This window comes from Symphalangus syndactylus, chromosome 10, assembly GCF_028878055.3.
Source record: "Symphalangus syndactylus isolate Jambi chromosome 10, NHGRI_mSymSyn1-v2.1_pri, whole genome shotgun sequence".
NCBI lineage: Eukaryota > Metazoa > Chordata > Mammalia > Primates > Hylobatidae > Symphalangus > Symphalangus syndactylus.
In genome coordinates, this window is record NC_072432.2 from 55,378,782 (window position 1) to 55,400,742 (window position 21,961).

At 43.5% G+C, this 21,961-nt stretch overlaps 1 protein-coding gene across 1 annotated transcript in view; it reads left to right on the forward strand.

Moving 5' to 3' along the window:
* The window catches only part of SCD5 (stearoyl-CoA desaturase 5), a 164,532-nt gene that overhangs the window by 83,030 nt on the left and 59,541 nt on the right, over nt 1–21,961 (forward strand). Inside the window, exon 2 of the mRNA XM_055297170.2 lies at nt 4,608–4,738. Coding sequence (XP_055153145.1) covers nt 4,608–4,738 — 131 coding nt within the window. The remainder of the gene's footprint in view (nt 1–4,607; nt 4,739–21,961) is intronic.

A 21,961-nucleotide genomic window follows, 5' to 3' on the forward strand; every position in this document is an offset into this window, starting at 1 on the left:
TTAATGTCTCTGGGTCTCAGTTTTGCAAATCTGTAAAATGGAAATTATGATATCTACCTCATAGGAGTAAAACAGGAAAATTAGGTACATTGGTAAAGTGACAGCCCAGGGCAGGCCGTCGGTGAGTCTCCACTCCCTTCTCGCTTTCTGTTAGGCAGGGATGTTCCTCACCTGTTGATGAACACTTGGATTATTTCTGCCTTCTGGCTATTGTGAATAATACTGCTATGAACATGGATATATAAGTATCTGTTTGAGTCCTATCACTGCTCTCAATTCTTTTGGGTAAACATCTAGAAGTGGAATTGCTGGAACAAATGATAAGTTTATGTTTAATGTTTCCTTCCATCCACGGATCCTCTTTTCCAACCTCAGGGCTTTGCATCTGTGAGTCCCTCTGCCTGATCTTGCCTCCTCTGAACTTTGCTCAGTTGACTTCTTATCTTTTAAGTGTTAGCCTAAATTCTTGCTTCTTCTGCAAAGCCTTTTTTGGTCTCCCAAACTAAATTATCCACTTTTTGATCTCTCTTATATTATTCTGTTCCTTTGCTCTGTAGCACTTTCCATACTTTGTCATTATATAGCAAGTAACTTACTTTTCAAACTCCTGTTAAACTCCCAGTTCTGAGCTCAGTGGCTGGTACATAATAGCAGCTCAATGAAACTGTCTCATAAAGTCTTGGCTCTCCTGGCACTCATGTTTATGACAAGCCGAGGCTGAATGGGATGCAGAATGATGGTGTAGGTATTACAGGCAAGGGAGTAAACTTGGAAGGGCAGAAAGGAAAACCAGAGTTTTGACTTTCAGCTTTTGTTTTGAGCTGGCTAAAAGGACGTGATTCATTCAAGTTCCTCCTGCTAGGATGAACTCTGCTTCCAGGGCACAGGCAATCAGCAGGGGCATTTAGATGTGGGCTCTTCCTGCCTTAGATTGTATCCTGGCTCTATCACTGTCAAGTTTTCTTCATCTATAAGATGGAGATCATAATGGTACCTACCCCCTACACTTGTGGTGAGTATTAAATGAGTTACTATGTATAAAGTACTTAAAGAGGGCCTGGCACATAGAAAGCTCTCCGTCAATGGTAGCTATTATTATTATTATTTATTAATGTTCACTCTGATGCTATAGAGATACAGATTACAAGCGAAGGTTAGAGAGCTCTGCCAAGTGCTTCCTTCTGTCGAGCACTCAGGGATGGTTCTTGAAGGGGGCTGTCCATCTCTTTCTCTGATCAGGTCCAGGATTAAGGGAGTTTTACTTTTTGCTTTTTAGCATCCCTCTAGGACTGTTCTCTGTCATATAGTCAGGAGGGGGTCACTACAATCATCAAAACAGAGTACCAAACAGGGAAATCAGGACAGATAGGAGGTTGTGCCTTCCACACAGAAGCCAAAGGAGCTCTGAACTCTGCCTCTTCCCATCCCTGGCTGCTAGAGCTTGGGCTTGTGGTCCAAGCATGGGCAACAAGGTACTTCTGCCTTGGAATCCTGGGTAGTCTTGATAGCTTCAGGCATAGGTGTAGGGTCAAACAGAGGCTCTTCTTGGCTTCTGTGGAAGATTCAAGGGTCCAAGTTATGACACATGTCTGGTGGTGGCAAGTATCCAGGGGTGGTGATGCTCATGGGAGCATCCTAGGCCAATGGTTGGTTTTTGATTGCTTTGTTCTGTTTCAGGTGGGTCTATTTTATTTTATAGTAAGAAAGTATATATAATAACAAAATCCAATGGGAATTCAGTAATTGTTTCTTTAAATAATGGATTTTTGAGCTATAACTCATACTGTACAACTCACCATTTAATGTATACAAGTCATTTGTTTTTAGTATATTTGCAGAATTGTGCAACTGTCCCTAAAATAAATTTTAAAACATTCTTATTCATGGAACCCATTAGCAGTCACTCCCTTCTTCCCTGTGCCTCCACCCCCTACCCCATGCAACACCAGCCTGTTTACTTTCCCTATAGATGGTAAACTATTCTGCAATCAGGATTTAAGATGTACCTTCCTTCCATGAATGAAAGGTTCCTGCTTATGTTTTGTATTCAAGTTATCTATTGTTGCATAACAAATTACTCCCAAATTTAGCAGTGTAAAACAAAACATATTTATTTTATTACAGTTTTTGTGGGACAGGAGTCCAGATACAACTTAGCTGGATCCTCTGCCCCAAGATCTCCCACGAGGCTGCAGTGTGTTGGTCAGGGTTACAATCTTGCCTGAAGGCTCGAGTGAGGAAGGATCTGCTTCCAAGCTCACTCATGTAGTTGTTGGTAGGATTTGGTTCCTTGAGGGCTGTTTGTTGGACTGGGGGCCTCATTTCCTTACTGGCTGTTGGCTGGAGGAATCCTCAATTCTTTGCCACATGGGCCTCCCCAACATGGCAGCTTGCTTTATCAAAGCCAGCTCAAGAGAGAATCTGCTAGCAAAACAGAAGTCACAATCTTTTGTAAACTAATCATGGAACTGATATTCCCTCAATATTGCTATTCCTGGTTAGAAGCAAGTTACTAATAGGGAAGAGACTATACAAGGCCATGCATGCCAGAAGGTGGGGAGCACATGGACCGTCTTGGAGGTGGCATAGTAGCCTGTCTGGCAGGACCATCCGTGAGTTCTCTAGGCTGCTCCGTGTATTTTTTAATTCCTGCTTTTGTTTTTGTTTTTGGCTTGAGCTAACCAGAATCAATGACTCTTGTTTGCATCAAGATTGCCATACTTGTTTGTTGCTTACAATTCTGTCATCTTGTGATTCTGGTTTCTCTTGATTTAGCACCTTTCTCTATGAGGTATGAGCTACTTGGTAAAGTATTTGGCATTACCCATTACTCCTTTTATCTCCTCAAAGTCACCAGTTCTGTGTCTGAATATTTCATTACCTCAGAGGCAGCTAGTAAGCATCCATCTGAACACTTGTTTGAATATGAGTCTCCACAAAGATCATAGAAGAGAAATTAAGAACAGAGAATTAGCACTGTCAAAATAGGAAAACTGAATCCTGTTAATGGGACAGCCCATGAATCCTCACATTCAGCCCAGGGTTTTTGTGGTTTTTCCTCATTTGGGTCATGACCAGAGGGTTGGTTTCCTCCCAAGAGCTTCAGCGGAATTTAAGCGTCAGAAATCCAGTGCAAGCTAGATTAAGCAAGAAAATGAAGTCTGTTGGCTCTGGTAACTAGGACATACTGTGGAGGCTCCCAGGATCAAAAGAAGAATGACAGAGCTCCTAGGTCAGCAGCCAGTGACTCAAGGCAGGTTTAGCTCTTGTGGGCATCTTCATTGTCTTCATGGCTCACTTTCTTGGCCTCAAGATTTGCTATTGTAATCAGGTTTTCTCAGCTTGGTAATATGGAATCTCTGGTAAACCCCAGCTTAGGCTTGGAGCCAGAAGAGGGAAAAGGATTGGCTCAGGTGTTTATTCTTATGTGCAGGAAGACAGGGCACTATACTAGGCCAGGGCCAGGTCACGTGGCCAAATTCCAGTTGTTAGAAGAAGGACCGTGGGAAACCGACAGCCACTACTGCACAGTACAGGCGCTGCTGTGAACCATTGTCGGTGCCATAGGGATAGATAGACAACCATGCAAGTGATCCCTAAATTATTGGAGATTCCCAAAAGGACAGGACAATGTCTGTGGTAAAGGCCTGACTGGGAAATGTGGATTAGAGTGATCCTTTTTTAGCCAATGTTTTTCATGGAGTCTTGGAATTAATTTTATTGCACCCAAGGTCTAGCCTACTGGCAAAATAGAATCACATTGAATTTTTCCATTCTAGATTTTACTTGTTCCCTGACTACTTGATAGTTGGAAAAAAAAAAGTTAATAGAGATAAGAAGGCCAGGGATGACAAGGAAAATGACTGTCCATTTCATGGACTCATGACCAAGGTTAAATTACAATAACAAAGGAGGCCAGAGCTTTTTATTTACTGCTGCTTTCTGTGATTTGTGGGCAGATTGTTGTTTGTTTTTTTGCTTTTAACCTTTCAAGTAAGGAATGATTTGTCATGTTCATGAAAACCACATGTATTCAGGGACCGCTTATTCTTAGAGTTAAGGGTAAATCTTGTTTTTAGAACCAAATAAATATAGATTGAGATCAAGATCAGTCAAAATACTTCTGGAAGATGTAATATTGTGCTCTCTTTAAATATGTTTATTGACACCAATAATGGGCACTGCCACTTGGAAATATGCTCTTCACATAACACTCACCCTGTCATGGGTGCCAATTAAGAGGTGATGTAGAGCTCAATCTCCACCCTGCTGAGAGTGTACGTGTGGAATTGAATTGTGAATGTACATTGACATGGTTGTGACTTTGCATCAAGACTGGCAAGAAACATTAGCAAATAAAAGATTTGCTGTAGGGAAATATATCCAAAGGTCAAAGTTTGCTGAAGAAAGTTCTCTGCTGATGCATGGTACTGGGATGCTACAAATCAATAAAAAGGCTGCCTCCTCTCAAGTTACTGATTCTTCATGTTGCAGATTTCCCCCCTGACACCATTTCACGTGTGTCCCTGTTCAGGAGAGAAAAAGCATGGGGGATGTTTGAAAGCTCAGGGACCATTGTTGACGTTTTCCCTGCTTGTGTCTTGCAGCCTACTTCTGCTTCCTCCTGGCCGCTCTGGGTGTGACAGCTGGTGCCCATCGCTTGTGGAGCCACAGGTCCTACAGGGCCAAGCTGCCTCTGAGGATATTTCTGGCTGTCGCCAACTCCATGGCTTTCCAGGTGAGGATGGAGGGTCCTCTCTGTGTTGGGAGACCCAGTGCAGATGGCAGTATGGGAGGAGGGGAAAGATGGGCTGACACCCTCCACCCCCGTCCTAGACTCAGTGTTCAGGCCCCAAGCACACCCAGTCTGTCCCAAGTTTTTATCTCTTTGTAGCTTGTAGAGACAGTAAAATGTCCCCTGGGGGGGTTGTGTGCCCTAAGGCATGCTGAACTACTGAGGGGAAAGGAGACTCCTCTATCCAGAGCCCATGCTGTGAACATACCCTGAAAGCCTCAACATTTGTCCAGCCCTAACCAGGGCCAAGTTCTGTGATAAGCACACTGGTATGCCTGTAGTATTTGATCCACACAGTAGCCCTTTGAGCTAGATGTTACATGTGTCTCCATTTTACAGATGAGGAGAATGAGGTTCAGTGAGGTTAAAGAACCTGCCCAAATCATATGCCTAAAATCAGTACATTCAGGGCTAGGCAAATGCAGGCCAGCCTGACTCCAAGTCATTGCTCTTACAAAACCTAGTCTCAAGGTAGCCCTGCGAGGTCATGGTGGAAAGACTATTCCATCTGAAGTTTGAAGACGCAGGGATTTTACTCTGATGGGTGCTAGCTGTGAACCACTTCCTCAACTTCAGTTTCTTTATCTGTAAAAATAAGAACAAAACTTCACTCTCAGGGTTGTTATAAAATCAGTGAAAACTCTAAGAAGCTATAAAAATGTAAGAGACGGTCATCACTGCACTAGGATTGGGCCGTATTCTTTAAGACTATTCCAGTCTTAGACCATTCCCCACCTCCTTGGGTACTTTCCTTGGGTACTTTTGGTTTGGTCACGGATCTCTGTTTTCCCAGTTCCTAATCTGAGTGAGAACAACTTGTTTTCAAAATTTCTGCCCACATATGAGTGTAGATGATTCCGGGCCCCCTGCATTTTCACACATTGGGAAGGAATAGTGGTTGCGAAAAGTGCTCTAGAGTCCAGGGAAACGGGTGACCCAGGAGCTTCCCTGCGGCCCTCAGACACACAGCTTGTGTGGCCACCTCTGCCATGGGCCTCCCACTCCTACGAGACAACCTGATGCGGAATATTTCTCTAAGTGCTCTTGTAGCTCAGAATTCATTTCCTTATTTTAGGTGTCTCTCATACAGTTTGACTTTTCATAAGGTAAATAGGATATAACACAATAGGTCAATTAGGGAACACAATTGGTGGTGTGTATATATACTGCTTGTAATTGAAACACAGTCAGGCATTAGTACTGAAGTCCTAGAAAATAAGCTATTAAGCATAAGGGAGCAGTCGGCAGCTTCCTGTTTCCATGTTCATTTGTTCAGCACTGGCAGTGTGAACTATGCTGCACTTTATTTTGACTTCAGCCATCTTATTTCAGTGTTGTGCTTTCAAAATAATAATTGACCTAGGTCTTAGATGACGTCGAGGACCTAACTTGATAATTTTCATTTCTTGTGTTCAAGCAATCCTTTCTTTATAGCCTCCAATGACACACTCATGTAGTTATAAAACATTTCTATTATTGGACTTTTTTTGGAAGATAAATAACTTGTAGCTGAAGCCTAAAACTCTGATTATTTCTTTTTTTTCATGAAACTATTTGTTTATAACTCAAAATTTGAAAACCTAAGTTTTCTTAACAAAACACCACATAACAGAATATTAGACTGTGATTTTAAATTTATTTTAGGGAGAAAGTACACTGTAGATGGACGTACTCAGGCCCTAGAATAAATTCTTGGCCCTGCCATTTGCTAGATGTGAGCCTTTCTGCAAGTATCAGTTCCTTTATCTGCAAGGGGAGGATAATAATATTTGCCTCACAGAGTTGCTGGGAAGATAAAATAATGAATAAAAAGTACCAAGCTTATAGTAGCGCTTGGTGAATATTGTTCTCCCCTTCTCTTTTATGAGAATTGATACACTGTTTAATTGGTTTCTGTATGCTAATGTCTGTCATATAGAAAACAATTAATGATTGTTAGGTAAATAAAAAATAAATAAACAGCTTTAAAATGTAGTTTTAGAAACCATCAAATTTGAACTATGCATACTTTTTCAAGGCCCATATTTGTAGTGGATTTTTAAAATTCATTCAACAAATACTTATTGAGCACCTACTGTGTGGCAGGCACTGAGAAGGCACAGTGAGAATAACAATGAGCAAAGAGTCACAAGCCTCGCCTTCATGGAGCCTTTCTGTCTAGTAGGATAGTAGAATCCCCAAAGTTTCCCAGTGGAAATTTCAGTGTTTCATGGACCTGGGGTTTTATAACAATGTCACTTTAGACCTAGGTGGAAGGTACCTCTGTAAGATCAGATTAGGGCCAGTTTCTATAACATGCAGAACTGTGTCAGTGGGAGAGAACTAGAACAGAACTAGAACTAGTCAGTGTCTAGAACAATTTATTTAAACCACTTAACCCTATAAGGAGAACAACCTGGGGAAGTGAAAAAATGCTGTGATCTGCCAGTGTAGGATGGTGACTTACAACCCTGACTTAATACAGTCATTGATTTAGTTTCCTTTTGATAATCCTTGGGTTTTTAAAGATAGTTTCAAAGATTCTCTCCTCTCCTTCACCAGAATGGTCACGCCGTTGGCCAAAATGGACAAGTCATGCCATAGCTGTCTCTGTTTGGGATCAGCAGGGCTTTTGCTGGATGCTACAAACAAGACCTTGAGCATTAAGAATAGTGTTCTTAAAGTTGAGACTTAAACATTTTAAACTCCTTTTCTTTTTCTTCTATAGAAGATTTATGTATGGGGCTGAGGGGCAATAGTAGGAAAGGCGGAGATACTTTTAGTCTAAAAAAATGATGATGGGCTGGGCGTGGTGGCTCGTACCTGTAATCCCAGCACTTTGGGAGCCCGAGGCCAGTGGATCACCTGAGATCAGGAGTTCAAGAGCAGCCTGGCCAACATGGCAAAACCCCATCTCTACTAAAAATACGAAAATCAGCCGGGCATGGTGGTGCATGCCTGTAGTCCCAGCTACTTGGGAGGCTGAGACAGGAGAATCACTTGAATTCAGGAGGCAGAGGTTGCAGTGAGACGAGATCACACCACTGCTCTCCAGCCTGGGCGACAGAGTGAGACTCCATCTCACACACACACACACACAAAAAAATGATGATGGGGCAGGAATGCCTGATAAGGAGCTATAAAATCCTCTGTCCCCTCTGAACCTGAACCCTTGTATTCAGCAAAGATCCCCTGAGTTCCTCTATGGTCTATCCTCCTTCCTTGCCAGTAGGATGAAATCAACCTAAAGACTGCTTGCAACTTCCTTATAATTTGCTCCAAGTCAAAGATGGACCCAGGTGAGAGATTGCTGTTCTCCAAGAGTTAAGTTTTCACAAGTAAGAGCCAGGATTTGGATTTGTGCTGTCACGCTCATGCATCTGCTCCTGCTGGCTACATCTGGGTCTCTCAGAGACCCAGTCCAACCAAAAGCACCTACTAGATGCTTCAGCCCACTCCCTCATGGCTCATATTTCCTCATCAAGTCATGGTAATGAGGCATTGGATTGAGAGCTGGAAGAGAACTAAAGGGATTTAGTTTAAATTCTCATATTTTACAAAGGAGTAAACAGAATACCAGTGACCTCTCGAAGTTCACACAGCTAATTTGTGGATAGACAGACTGAAACCCCACTCTCCTGATTCAGGCCACCCATTGGATATTCTTATGTGCTGTCCTACAGCATGATTTCTAAACAACATAGAGTTGAGTCTTTTTTTTTTTTTAATCCTCTCTGACAGTCTGTCTTTTAATTGGTATATTTAGACCATTCACACTTAATTATTGATATAGTTGGACTAATATCTACCAAGTTACCAATTATTGATATAGTTGGACTAATATCTACCAAGTTACCAATTATTGACATAGTTGGATCAATATCTACCAAGTTTCTGTTTTCCATTTGCTGCTCTTTTTCTTACTTTTTATTTGTGTATTCTACTCTTTTTCTATTTTTATGTGGTTTTAATGGACCATTTTGTATAAGTCTATTTTTCCTCTCCTCTCTTAACATATCAATTATACTTCTTTTTAAAAAATTTTTATGGATTGCCCTAGAATTTGCTATATACATTTACAGCTAATCTAAACTCACTTTCACATAACACTATACCACTTCATAATAGTACCTGCAGTAGCGCAAGGACCTTCTAACAGTGTATTCCCAATTTCTCCCTCCTGTCTTTTATGACACTGTTGTCATTCATTTTACGTATCCATAAGCTATAATCACTAAACAAATTGTTACTATTCTTATTTTGAACAAATTGTTATGTGTTAGATTAAGAATAAGAATAATAAAAGTTTCTATTTTACCTTCACTTATGTAGATCCAGGTTTCTGATATAATTTTTCTTCTCTCTGAAGAACTCCTTTTACCATTTTTTGCAAGGCAAGTATACTGGTGACACATTCCCTCGGTTTTGGTTTGTCTGAGAATGTCTTTTTATTTTTATTTTTTTTAGAGACAGGGTCTCACTCTGTCACTCAGGCTGGAGTGCAGTGGAGCAGTCATGGCTCACTGCAGCCTTGAACTCCTGGGCTTAAGCGCCCCTCCCACCTCAGCCTCCCTAGTAGCTAGGACTATAGGCACATAGCACCACACCCAGCTTGAGAAAGTCTTTATTTCTACTTCATTTTCGAAGAGTAATTTTGCTGAGTACAGAATTCTAGGTGGGTGGATTTTTCTCTTTCAACACTTAAATATTTTATTTCACTCTCTTCTTGCTTGCATGGTTTCTGAAGAGAAACCTGGTATAATTCTTCTCCTCACTCCTTTATAAGTAAGGAGGGATTTTTTCCATTCTGGCTTCTTTCAAGATTTTCTCTTTGTCTTTGATTTTCTGCAGTTTGAATATGATAATACCTAAGTATTAGCCAGGCATGGTATAAACCCTAAGTGTAGGGTTTTTTGGTATGTATCCTGCTTGGAGTTTTCTGAGTTTCCTGGAGCTGTGGTTTGGTGTTTGTCATTAATTTGGAAAATTCTCAGCCATTATTACTTAAATATTTTCTTTTTCTTCTTTATCTTTTTTGAGATGGAGTCCCACTCTGTTGCACATGCTGGAGTGCAGTGGTGTGATCTTGACTCACTGCAACCTCCGCCTCCCAGGTTCAAGAGATTCTCATGCCTAAGCCACCCAAGTAGCTGGGGATTACAGGTGCACGCCACCAGACCCAGCTTGTTTTTGCATTTTTAGTAAAGATAAGGTTTCACCATGTTGGCCAGGCTGGTCTCAAACTCCTGGCCTCAAGCGATCCACCTGCCTTGGCCTTCCAAAGTGCTGGGGTTGGGCCAGGCGCGGTGGCTCACGCCTATAATCCCAGTACTTCAGGAGGCCGAGGTGGGCGGATTATGAGGTCAAGAGATTGAGACCATCCTGGCCAACATGGTGAAACCCCGTGTCTACTAAAAATACAAAAATTAGCCAGGCGTGGTGGCGTGCACCTGTAGTCCCAGCTACTTGGGAGGCTGAGGCAGAAGAATCGCTTGAACCTGGGAGGCGGAGGTTGCAGTAAGCTGAGATCGTGCCACTGCACTTCAGCCTGGTGACAGAGCGAGACTGCATCTCAAAAAAATAAAATAACAAAGTGCTGGGATTACAGGCATGAGCCATTGGGCCATTGCACTCCAGCCTGGGGAACAAGACTGAAACTGTCTCAAAAAAAAAAAAAAAAAAAAAAAAAAAATTAGCCAGGCATGGTGGCGTGTGCCTGTAGTCCCAGCTGCTTGGGAGGCTGAGACATGAGAATCACTTCAACCTGGGAGGCAGAGGTTGCAGTGAGTTGAGATTGTGCCACTGCACTCCAGCCTGGGTGACAGAGCAAGACTCCGTCTCAAAAAAAAAAAAAGTCATTGATAATGCCCCTACAAAGTAGGTACTATTATTTTCCTCATTTGATAGGCGAGAAAACAGAAAAGTGGTTATATAACCTATCCAAGGACATTCGGATTTATGTGACAGTTTTATGTGACAGAAAAGGGGTTTAAATGTAAGCATCTGGACTCCAGAAGTCACCTTCTTACTGCTGTGCTGTAATGCAGTAGTCCTCAGCCTTTATGGCACTAGGGACCAGTTTTCATGGAAGGCAATTTTTCCATAGATGGCGGGGTGGGGGGATGGTTTTAAGATGATTCAAATAAATAACATTCATCATTAGATTCTCATACCAGTCCGTAGCCTGGGGGTTGCAGACCCCTGCTCTAATGCCTCTTCCAGTGTCCAAATGCACATTTATCCTTTCAGTCAGCGAACACATGTGTTAAGCATTGTTCCAGGCACAGGAGAACAAGACAGACAAGGTCCCTGTCCTCATAACTTGTATATTACAGTAGGAGAGACAGCAAATGAACATGTGAGCAAATGAACAAACAAATGTATTCAGAGAGAGAAGGATATAAAGAATTAAACAGAGTCACATCACATAGAGGGCCAAGGTGGGGCATCTTTACAAAGTGTGGTCAGAGAAGACCTTGCTGAGGAGGTGGCATTAGTGCTGAGACCTGAAGGAGAGGAGGGTAGAAGAAGAGCATCCAGAGGGAGGAGTCAAAGCAAAAGCAGGAACGAGGATGCTGTGTTCAAGGAGCAGAAAGATGGCCAGCGTGGCTGGTCCATGTGAGTGCAAGGCCAGAGTGGGGGACAGGGGCCACATCAGTGCAGGGTTCTGTCAGGCAGAGTTCAGATATTGTTCTACATATCACAGGAAGGCACTGCCAGGTCTTAGGCAGGGAGTGACATGGCCTCATGCATTTCCATGGCTTGAGTAAGCCTCAGACCACAGTCAGGAGACCCCAAAGAGTTTGTGCCTGGTTCAGGATAACAGGCCATCCCCCAAGGCTGGGTCTCTGTGGGGTGTGCATGTCAAGGAGGGAGACTTGTATGCGAGGCAGCACCCTCAAGTACAGCTCGTGCTGTTAGCAGCAGCATGCAGTGGTGGTTGTGTAGAAGAGAACAAAACGCCAGAACTTTAGGGCAGCTCAGGAATCCTTAACCTTATGTGGCTCTCTGTGGGTTCTAAGTCTCCCTTCAGAAATCCTGTTTCAGTGTTGCCACCTTTCCTAGCCATGAGCCCAAGCTTCAGATGCACAACTTTTCTTCTGCACATCAGAAACAGGTTTGCCTTCCTCCTTTCAAGATGGGTGGGTGTTGTTGGTTTTCTCCTCCATGTAAACAGGCAGCAGCAGAAGTGGCCCTGACCCGGCTGCCCTGACAGGTTTTCCTGGTGTGATTTGGGAAGGTGATTTGCACATCATGCCTCACATTGTCTTCTTCTACAGCATTTCACCATCCAGGGCACAGTTGGAACATTTGGAAGTCATGTGAAAAGAGCAAATAGCTTGGTCGTCTCTAAGCAGTGATGACGGTGATTTATCAATTCATTAAAGCATTGTCATTCTATGCATGCTGCATTGTAACCCCTTCCGTCATGCGGAATACTCCGACAAAGTGGTGCAGGTGGGAGGTGGCCTAGCAAGTGAGCGAGAGAGCAAGAAAGAGAGAGAAAGGAAACCAGGAAACTCTCCAGAGGCTGCTGCGTGGGGTACGGCATTTTCTTTCTGCAGTTACCTGGCAGGATTAATTATACTTTCTACCAACAAAAATGAACCTATTAAGGTAGAAAATAAAATTTCCCCACCCCTAAGATGCCTTACTTGCTTATTTGTTGGGGATCTAGGTCAGTGAAAGTAGGTGAGATAAGAGAAATCATCTAAGAAAATGAACCTCAAGGGGATGAAAATGTGACAGTCTGAGCAAGAGGGTGATTAGACGGATGAACAGACCAACCAACAGGGCTAGTCTGTTTCTCACAGCACCGTATCTCCAGATACGGTGGGAACTCTTTAATGCAGACCTTACCTGCTTTGTACAGTGGATATCTTTCTAACCACTTTAAGGCAATTAGATTTTTGTAAACCAAAAAAACCACAATACTTTAAAGAGTTTTTATTTAAAGAAATAGTTGGCAGAGATAATTTTTGTAAACAAATAACTATCAGATTTTATGTTAATTTAGCCTGGCATCTGTATTGGAAGAAAGATACTGTTGTTGAAGGTGAATTCCACATGCAGTCCTGTCAATTGGGAATCTATTTGGAAACATATTTTCAAGCTTTGTGTTTTATTCTGTCTTCTTTTCCTAAAGATCTTTAGAAGTGCTGCACACAGTGAACCTCCTTAATCATGTATTTTCTCGCAACCTTTCTTTGTCTTAGAACCACAGAAGGTTAGAGCTGGGATTACAGGAGGTTAGAATTGGGGAACCTTAGAAGCCACGAGTTTAATTCTTTTCTAACAGCTGAATAAACTAAGGCCCAAATGTCTGAGCTTATTTTGTTTATTTTCCCAAACCGTCTCCAAAAATGTTTATGGACATTGAAGAAGACTGTATTGCAATGCAATTCCTTGACAAGTCATTTCTCCCTGTACCTGTCACCAGCCATGTGGGATGAGACAGCACATTGTCACTGCGTATTCTTTATTCCATTGCTAGCCTGCCAGACACTCTTATGCTGCTGCTTTCTAGGTTTCCCAGCTCACTGATTATTTTGCATTTTGGATGATTTCTCCCCCAGCTGCCTTCATTTGCATTTTTCCGAAATCAGATCTCATTGTGATAATTTCTATTCATATTTCTAACCTCTTTAGATCCATCTGTGTTATTCCTCTTTCCTCAATGATGTCTGCAGCACCTCCTAATTTAGTACCAATCAGAAATGTTATTAACAAAATGTGTAAGCCTTGTTCCTAGACATTAATGAAGATACGAAATGAAACAGATCTAACAGACACAGTGAGGCCTTCTGTTTGTGGCTTCTTCCCCACCCCCTTATTAGATATTGAATTGTTTTTCATTATTGGTCCTTGTTTATCAAAGTTCAGGCTTTTCAATCATCCTGTTCCAATTCCCATTAATGCCAGCCAGCGCCCTCATCACAGGATTATCTCAGGAATGCTGCCTCAATGCCTTATCACGCTCCAAAGATACAATGTCTACAGGAGTCATTGAATCAGCAGTTTTAATTAATGATAATATTTATTGAGTTTCAGATGCCAAATGGAAATTTCTAGCTTTGCTTTTAAAAACTCTTTCAGAAGGCAGAAGCATTTGATTATTTTTACCTTCTTCCATTTGAATCTTTCATAGCTTTTCATGTAAATCTGCTGTTTAATTACCATTACATTTAAAAGTGCATAAGCCACTATGTACTTGTGAGGAACACAAGTAATATCTAAGAAGTGGCCCTTGGATGAGGAACTTACAATCTGATAGGGCTGGCTAGACTTGTGTGCAATAAAGACTCTTATAAAAAGACAACATGGAATTAAATTGCTCAAAAGTGTCACACTGACTTTTAGGGCTGCAGAAATTTGAATATGGGCTAGGATCATTGGACAAAGCCTACTGCAGAAGGGGAGATTTGAGCTGCACATGAAAAGGATTTGTCTAGGCAAAGAAGAAGAGGCGGGTAGGGAAAACATCTGTGCAAAGGTTGGGAGAGAGGAATGATTAGAACATACTGTATAAGGTCACAGCATAGTTAGAAAATCACCCAGATTGAAGAAGTAAGCTGACAGGGTATAGTGTGTTACAAATCTGGCTACCCGTGTGACATCTCTTATTGGATGTCTTAACTTAGGCTTCTCAAACTCAGCATGCCCCAAATCAAAGTTGTGACTCTACCTTCTCCCCGAAACTGTTCTTCTGTTCTTCTGCTAGCTTTCCCACCAGAAGTCTGGGTATCATCCATGATTTCTCCATTTCCCTAATTATCCCTCACCAATTTTTAAGCCAATCCCTTCAGTTCTGTCACTAAATTACATCTTGAATCTGCACACTTCTCATTTTTACCACCTTTTAGTTCAAGATCAACTTTTTTCCTAGGCTACTGCAAAAGCCTCCTGAACTGGTCTTCTGATTCAATGCTTGCCCCTCTCTATATTGTAGCCAGAGAGAGCGTATTGGAAATTAAACGACTCTCCAGCCAAATAAATAAATAAATAAATAAATATTTCAGTGGCTTAGCGTTGTATTTGGAGTGAAATCCAACCTCATTGTTATGTTCTATGGGGCCCTGCGTGATCAGGGCCTTGCACACCAGTTCTCTGTGTCCACCCCAAGTTGGTGTACTTCAGTGTAATTCTGACACTAACCACCCAGGGTTAACATCAGATCTCGCAAGTTAAAGGCTGAGTGCTCTACATGGCTGTCCCCACTTCTGACGCCTGCTGAAAGGGCTGCAGAACAGTAGCGGGGTCCCCAGGCTACCTGTACTTCTGAATGACCAGTGATAAGTTTGGGGGTTTCCACAATCTCCTTAGGTTTGATAATTCACTAGAACAACACGCAGAACTCAGGAAAGTCCTATACTGACGGTTACAGTTAACCCTTGAACAGAATGGGTTTGAACTGCGCAGCTTCACTTAAATGCATGGATTTTCTTCTGCCTCCGCCACCTCTGAGACAGCAAGATCAGCCCCTCCTCCTCTCAGCCTACTCAATGCGAAGAAGACAAGGATGAAGACCTTTATGATGATCCACTTCCACTTAATGAATGTAAATATATTTTCTCTTCTTATGATTTTCTTTTCTTTTTCTGGATCTGCAAAGAGTTATTGATTCAAAGTTGCCACATGGTAGGGGTACAAACATTCGTCAGTCACTGTGCATGCAATTGATGACATTTTAATTTGGAGGCAATTACCACCACAGATCTCTTCTTTCATTAAAAAATAAAATAAAATTTTCAAAGCCTCTTACAGGCCAAAGGTCTAAGAACAAGATCCTCACTCAAATACTCAAGAGTTTTCCTGAGGAAAACTCAGGAGGTGGAAACAGCTTTGAACATTTTCCCACTGGCCACAGCAAATAATGCTAAAGTCATAGAGCTTTGGCACTGACAGCGTCAACATCTGCACAGGAAGTGGCCCCTCCGCCCAGCAGAAGGGAACATGATGCCTGTGGGAGCCGTGGGCAAGCATCTGAGAACTCCAGGGCCTGGAGTCAGCACAGGGCTGCTAAGCATGGTGTGGGCTTGTGTTAAACTGAAAAGGTCGGGGGGAGTGGGGATTTGGAGTGACCAGTGGTTCCCACCACAGTCAGAGGCAGCAGACTCAGAACTGTGGGACCCAACATGCCTGGGTGGACAGTGTACAGAGGATGGTGGCAGAGGCGCCTGCGGCTAGGCTGCTGCTGCCCGTGCTCTGGAGGTTGCCTCGGACCCAAGAGCCCAGGACAGCAGTAGCAGAGTGTGACATGGGCCATCCCAGCAGCCAGACCCTGCATAGGGTGCCACGCACCCTGCCCTCCGCATTCGCTCTTGTGACTGGAGGCCGCCTCTGTGTCCTGGACGATGGGCATCAAAGCTCTGTCCGGCCGGTGTGTGCAATATCCAGAGTAAAAGGACTCTTCCCAAATGGAGTCCTCTTCAGGGAGGTGGCAGGGTTGTGTCTATACAGCCTCTGCCCTCAGCCCCCTCAGCCTTCCCACGCACCCAGGAGGACCTCTGTGTCTGTCTGGGGGACCCCAGCACTCGAAGCGAACCAGAGGCTCTGGCTGGAACACCCCTGAGCTTGCTCTGGACAATGCCCAGCCAGGCTTGGACATGGGCTTGCCTCTCACCCCAGGGGTGTTCCAACACAGAGCCCCTTAGAACATAATAATGAGGTTGGATTTCATTCCAAGTATAATGCTAAGCCACTGATTGATTGATTGATTGATTGATTGATTTTGCTGGAGAATAATTTCCAATAAGCTCTCTCTGGCTACAATATAGAGAGGGGCAAGCATTGAATCAGGAAGACCAGTTCAGGAGGCTTTTGCAGTAGCCTAGAAAAAAGTTGATCTTGAACTAGAAAAGGTGGTAAAAATGAGAAGTGTGCAGATTCAAGATATAATTTAGTGGTAGAACTGAAGGGATTGGCTTAAAGATTGGTGAGGGATAATTAGGGAAATAGGGACACGCAATGAGAGATGTCACACCAGCATCTCCCAGGAAGAGGCCAGCCTAGAAGCTAAGCATCCAGACCCCACTGCTGGGCAAGGTCAAAGGCACCGGAGCTGAGTATCAGGAGGCACTCATTCTGCAGACCCTTGAGATGCCAACTCTGGCCAGAAAACCTAGAGCACAGGTGCCACTGCATCCCTACAATCAGGAGCAGAGCAAACCCGGCCCTGCCCTCTGTGCCCACCCCACTGGTTAGAAGAGGCCACCGCCACCCAACCAGGGTGTCTGATCAGGGTCACACTGAATCCAAAGTCTCTGCTCCCAGGACTTGCAGGGTCTCCTGATACCCGGTCTCCTCCTCGCTTCCCCAGCCCCAGCTTCAAGGCTTGCCTGGGTCCCCCTGGCGCGTGGATCCTACTTATCCCCAGCTTCAGCCTCTCCTCCGGGGAAGCCAGCTTGTGGGCCAAGGCAGACCTGAGAGGGTGGGGCCAGGACTTGAATAAGATTGGAGAAGATTCCTGAGGGCGGCTATTCCTCAGTGGACTGGAGTTTGCCTTCTGGTGTGTTTATGAACACGTCTCAGGTTCAGGCTGGGTGGTTTTTGAGAGGAAGTGGGAAAAGATATTTGCCTTTTCCATCACCTTAAAATCACCGGAGACCCAGCCCTTGAGTGTGAAATCCACTGTGGCCCCCCCCAGCAGTGGTGAGCCAAGTGTCGGCCTGGCTGCCCTGAGAGCCCCACGCAGCCGCTGATGGAGAACCTGACACGGGACACCGCCTCTCCACTCAGGGGCTGCGATGCCTGCTCCTCACATAGGGACAACAGGCGCCAGCTGGCAGTCACACATCTTTTTCCTCCCTGGCCAGCTCAGAAGTGCTTTGGCCATGGTGGGGTGTGTTGTGTGGGGTGCTGGCTTCTCAGGGTGGTGGGTGAAGGGCACTCCTGCCCCAGGATGGCCAGGTCCACCAGCACCTGCAGCAGGTGCAGACCAAGAACTGCATGGGTAGCTCTCAGCAGGAAGTAGGTGGTCCTGAGGGCACTGCCCTTGTCCTCATGAGTGCTCTGGATGCTCATGTCCTCAGGACCCATGGCAGTGGTTGCAGTAGAGCTGGGGCAGGTCCATCGTGGCCTCGGTCAGCACGGCCAGGAAGCCCAGAGTCTCCACAAACAGGACCCAATTGATGGACGGGTCCTGATATAACCTACCATGCCGGCAAAGGCCAAGACACACTCCACATAGCCCGGGAAACTGCTCCAGTGCCAGGAGTGGTGAAGATCCAAGGATTTTATGCTCAGCTCCTTTGCCATGTAGATCTCAGGGCAGAGTTTCGCCATCAGCAACATGGACAACATGATTATGTTCTGCTACAAGAGAGGTGACTCAAAATGCCTTCCAAACCAGAAGAATGTCTGTAAAATATTAGCCACCAGTAGCACCAGACACACCTAGATAGAGAAGCCGTCGGCATTCTGAGTCCTCTGGATGTGACTGCACTGCGGGATCTACAGGACCACCCCTCCAAAGACCATGGCTCCAGCTTCCCTTTAGGAAACCAGCTGGTGCAAGGGCATCAGAAGCCAATCTAGGTCTCTGCTTCTATCCGGAACATTTGTGTTGCCCTGCTGGCCAGCCGATGCCCACCTCTCTAATCACATGGCTGGTCTTTCAGGTGATCTGCTCCCATCCTGAGGCTATCTAAGGGCCCATGAAAGTCACCTCTAGGATAAGAGTTGTGGAATTTCCTATCAGGAAATTCTAAGGGTTTTTAAACCTCTGTGCCAAGAACCAGGCACAAAGACCAGATATATTCTTTATTATAGCATAATGTGTCTTAGACCTCATCTCATACCGGGCTTGTCCTAGCATCATGCTACCTACACAATGGCCTTTTCTTAGTTCCTCGATTGTTCCAAATCCTTCCCTCTACCTGAGACAATTCCCCTCTCCCTCCCACACTTCCATCTCCAACTCCTCTCAACCTGAAGATGACCCAGTTAAGAATGGCCTTGCTGGCCAGGCGCAGTGGCTCACAGCTGTAATCCCAGCACTTGGGGAGGCCGAGGCAGGTGGATCACCTGAGGTCAGGAGTTGGAGACCAGCCTGGCCAACATGATGAAACCCCGTCTCTACTAAAAATACAAGAATTAGCTGGGTGTGGTGGCGAGCACCTGTAATCCCAGCTACTCGGGAGGCTGAGGCAAGTAAATCACTTGAACCTGGGAGGCTTAGGTTGCAGTGAGCCAAGATCGCACCACTGCACTCCAGCCTGGATGACAAGAGTGAGACTCCATCTCAAAAAAACAAAACAAAACAAAACAAACAAACAAAAACAAATGGCCTTGCCTATATTAAGGCCCTCCTTTGTTCAGCTCATTTATTGGCTTCACAGCTCTAATCTCAGTCTAAAATTATTTTGCTTATGTTGACTTCATTTACTTTATGTTTAGTATTTGTCTCCTCCATAAACTATAAACTCTTTGAGGACACAGCCTCGATTGTCCTGTTTTTTCTTTATCTTCTAGTGTGTACCGGTCAGTAAATATCAGTCAAATTAAAGGATAAAATATGGGAAAGATAAGAATGAGTCCAGCCAAAGAAACCTGTCTGATTTTCAAGAAGAAAAGTTTAGATTTTATAAGAAAAGTAATACACAGAGATTGTCAAATAATAAGCAAAAGAATGATAGATTTTGGGGAGTATGAATGGAAAGAGGATGTTAACAGTATGCCGAATGTATTGTGGAGAGGAAAATTACTACAAGTGGGAGGCAGTTAGAAGGTTATTACAGCATCCAAGTAAATTGATAAAAGCCTGAACAAAGGTGGTAGAGTAGAAATGGAGTGGGAGGGGAAAAGCTGAGATTATAAAGAAGAGTGCCCATGAAATTTTTGTTTGTAGCTTTGACTTTTATTTTGAAATAATCTTTCAGATCTTTTATTTTGAAACTTAGAGAAAAGTTGCAGAAAATCATGAGCTTGTGTATAGCCTTCACCTAGATTCACCAACTCTTAGAGCACTGCTCATTTGCTTTATTCCCTTGCTCTTTCCTCTGTACATGCATGTGCATTCTTTTTTTTTTTTTTTTTTTTGAGACGGAGTCTCGCTCTGTCGCCCAGGCTGGAGTGCAGTGGCGCCCTCTCGGCTCACTGCAAGCTCCGCCTCCCGGGTTCATGCCATTCTCCTGCCTCAGCCTCTCCGAGTAGCTGGGACTACAGGCGCCCGCCACTACGCTCGGCTAATTTTTTTGTATTTTTAGTAGAGACGGGGTTTCACCATGGTCTCGATCTCCTGACCTCGTGATCCACCCGCCTCGGCCTCCCAAAGTGCTGGGATTACACGCGTGAGCCACCACGCCCGGCCGCATGTGCATTCTTACGTGTTCTTTTTTTATGAATCATTTGGGAGTGAGTTATAGACATCATGCGCCTTTATTCCCAAATACCTCAGTGTGTATTTCCTAATAACAAAGACACTTTCACATAGACAGAGTACACTTACCAAAGTCAGGGATTTAATGCTGATACAATGCTGTATCCAGGATTCTATAATAGTTCAGGGTCCAATTAAGGATTATGCATTACAATGAGTTATAATGTCTCTTTAGATTCCATTCATCTGGAATAGTTCCTTGTTTTTTTAATTTTATGCCATCAATATTTTTGAAATGTACTGGCCAATCAAGTTGTAGAATGTTCCTCCATTTGGGTTTGCTCATGTTACTTCATAATTAGGCTCAAACTCTGCATTTTTGGTGGGAGTACTACATTAGCATTCTTGTGTCCTCCTCAGCATCGAAAAAGAGGCACATGACATCACTTTGTCACATTATTGGAGGTATGAACTTTGATCATTGGGTTAAGGTGGCATCTGCTAAATTTCTCCACTGTAAGATTGCTATTTTTATTTTGTAATTATTGAATTAATTTATACAAATATTATGAGCCTATATGAATATTTTATCTTCATCAAACTTTTACCCAATAGTTTTAGCAAACATTGGGGATTCTTGCCTGAATCAGTTATTGCCATGACAACTGCAAAATGGTGATTTTGTAACTCTATTATTTCTTCTACATTTGTCAATTGGTATTTTACTGTAAAGAAAAGTGTTTGCTTTTTCCCATGTATTTATAGCCCATGGACTCTTTTTTGATTACATGGATTATAATCCATTACTGTCATCATTCATTTTAATGCCCAAATTACCCCAGTTTGTTCAGTGGGAGGCACTGCAAATGGACTCCTCTTTCTTTTTAGTGTGGTGTCTTGCTGTGTTGCTCAGGCTGGTCTTGAACTCCTCAGCCTCCTGAGTAGCTGGGATTACAGATGCACACGACCACACATGGCTCCTCTGTCATTTCAACATGCTCCATCATTTTTTAAGCACTTCCTTTCCGGCACAACAAAATATACTGAGCTCCCTGTGTACTTTTCCTACCCCAGTCCTGGCACCAGCCATTTCTCCACAGTCCTGATTCCTTTTAGTGGAGAATGGTATTTTAAAAACAAGTTGTGGAAACTAAATATGTTCATTGCTATTGGGTTATCATTGTTTTCTAGGCCCTTTCTTCCCCCTCAATTTTTAACTCATGGAGTAAAGGAGATCTAGTTCAGGAGACTAGAATAACGGTCACATCACTGACCAAAAACCCTCCAAAGCCCAAATTGAAAAGATTTCCAGAAGACCAACTTATTTGCCAAGATGACTGTCTATGCCATTTTAAAAGCGTATGTTAAATACGTGGTTTTTGTTAAAAGTGAAAAGCCTTATTTGAATACATTGTCGTTGTTAAGAGATTTAAACAAAAGAGTAATAGAAGAAAATATGAAACATTTCTTTCCTTTTTTTCAAACTTTAAGTTTTATTGGCACTTTTTAAACGACTAAGGTTGACTTTTCAACACTTACCCAGCTTCTACGACCTATGTAGACCGAGTGCCACATGAAGGCAAGGCAGCAGGTGGCAACTTGTCCTCTCAAAGCCACAATTTGCCAGGTGGTGTGGACTGTTGCCAGGCCATTCTTGGGGACTTTCTGGGATATTCTTACAGATTAGCCTATTATCTGGAGAGAAATAAGTACTGACCCAGTATCAACAATGGGGAAAGCACCCAACATTGTTTTTCACTGTTTGACTTGGCATGTGAACTGGAGGAGATTAAGTTTAGATCCCAGAGACAAAGTCGATTTCTAATGAGCCTTACGGTTTTTAAGGAGTGGAGCCACCAGTATCTTTT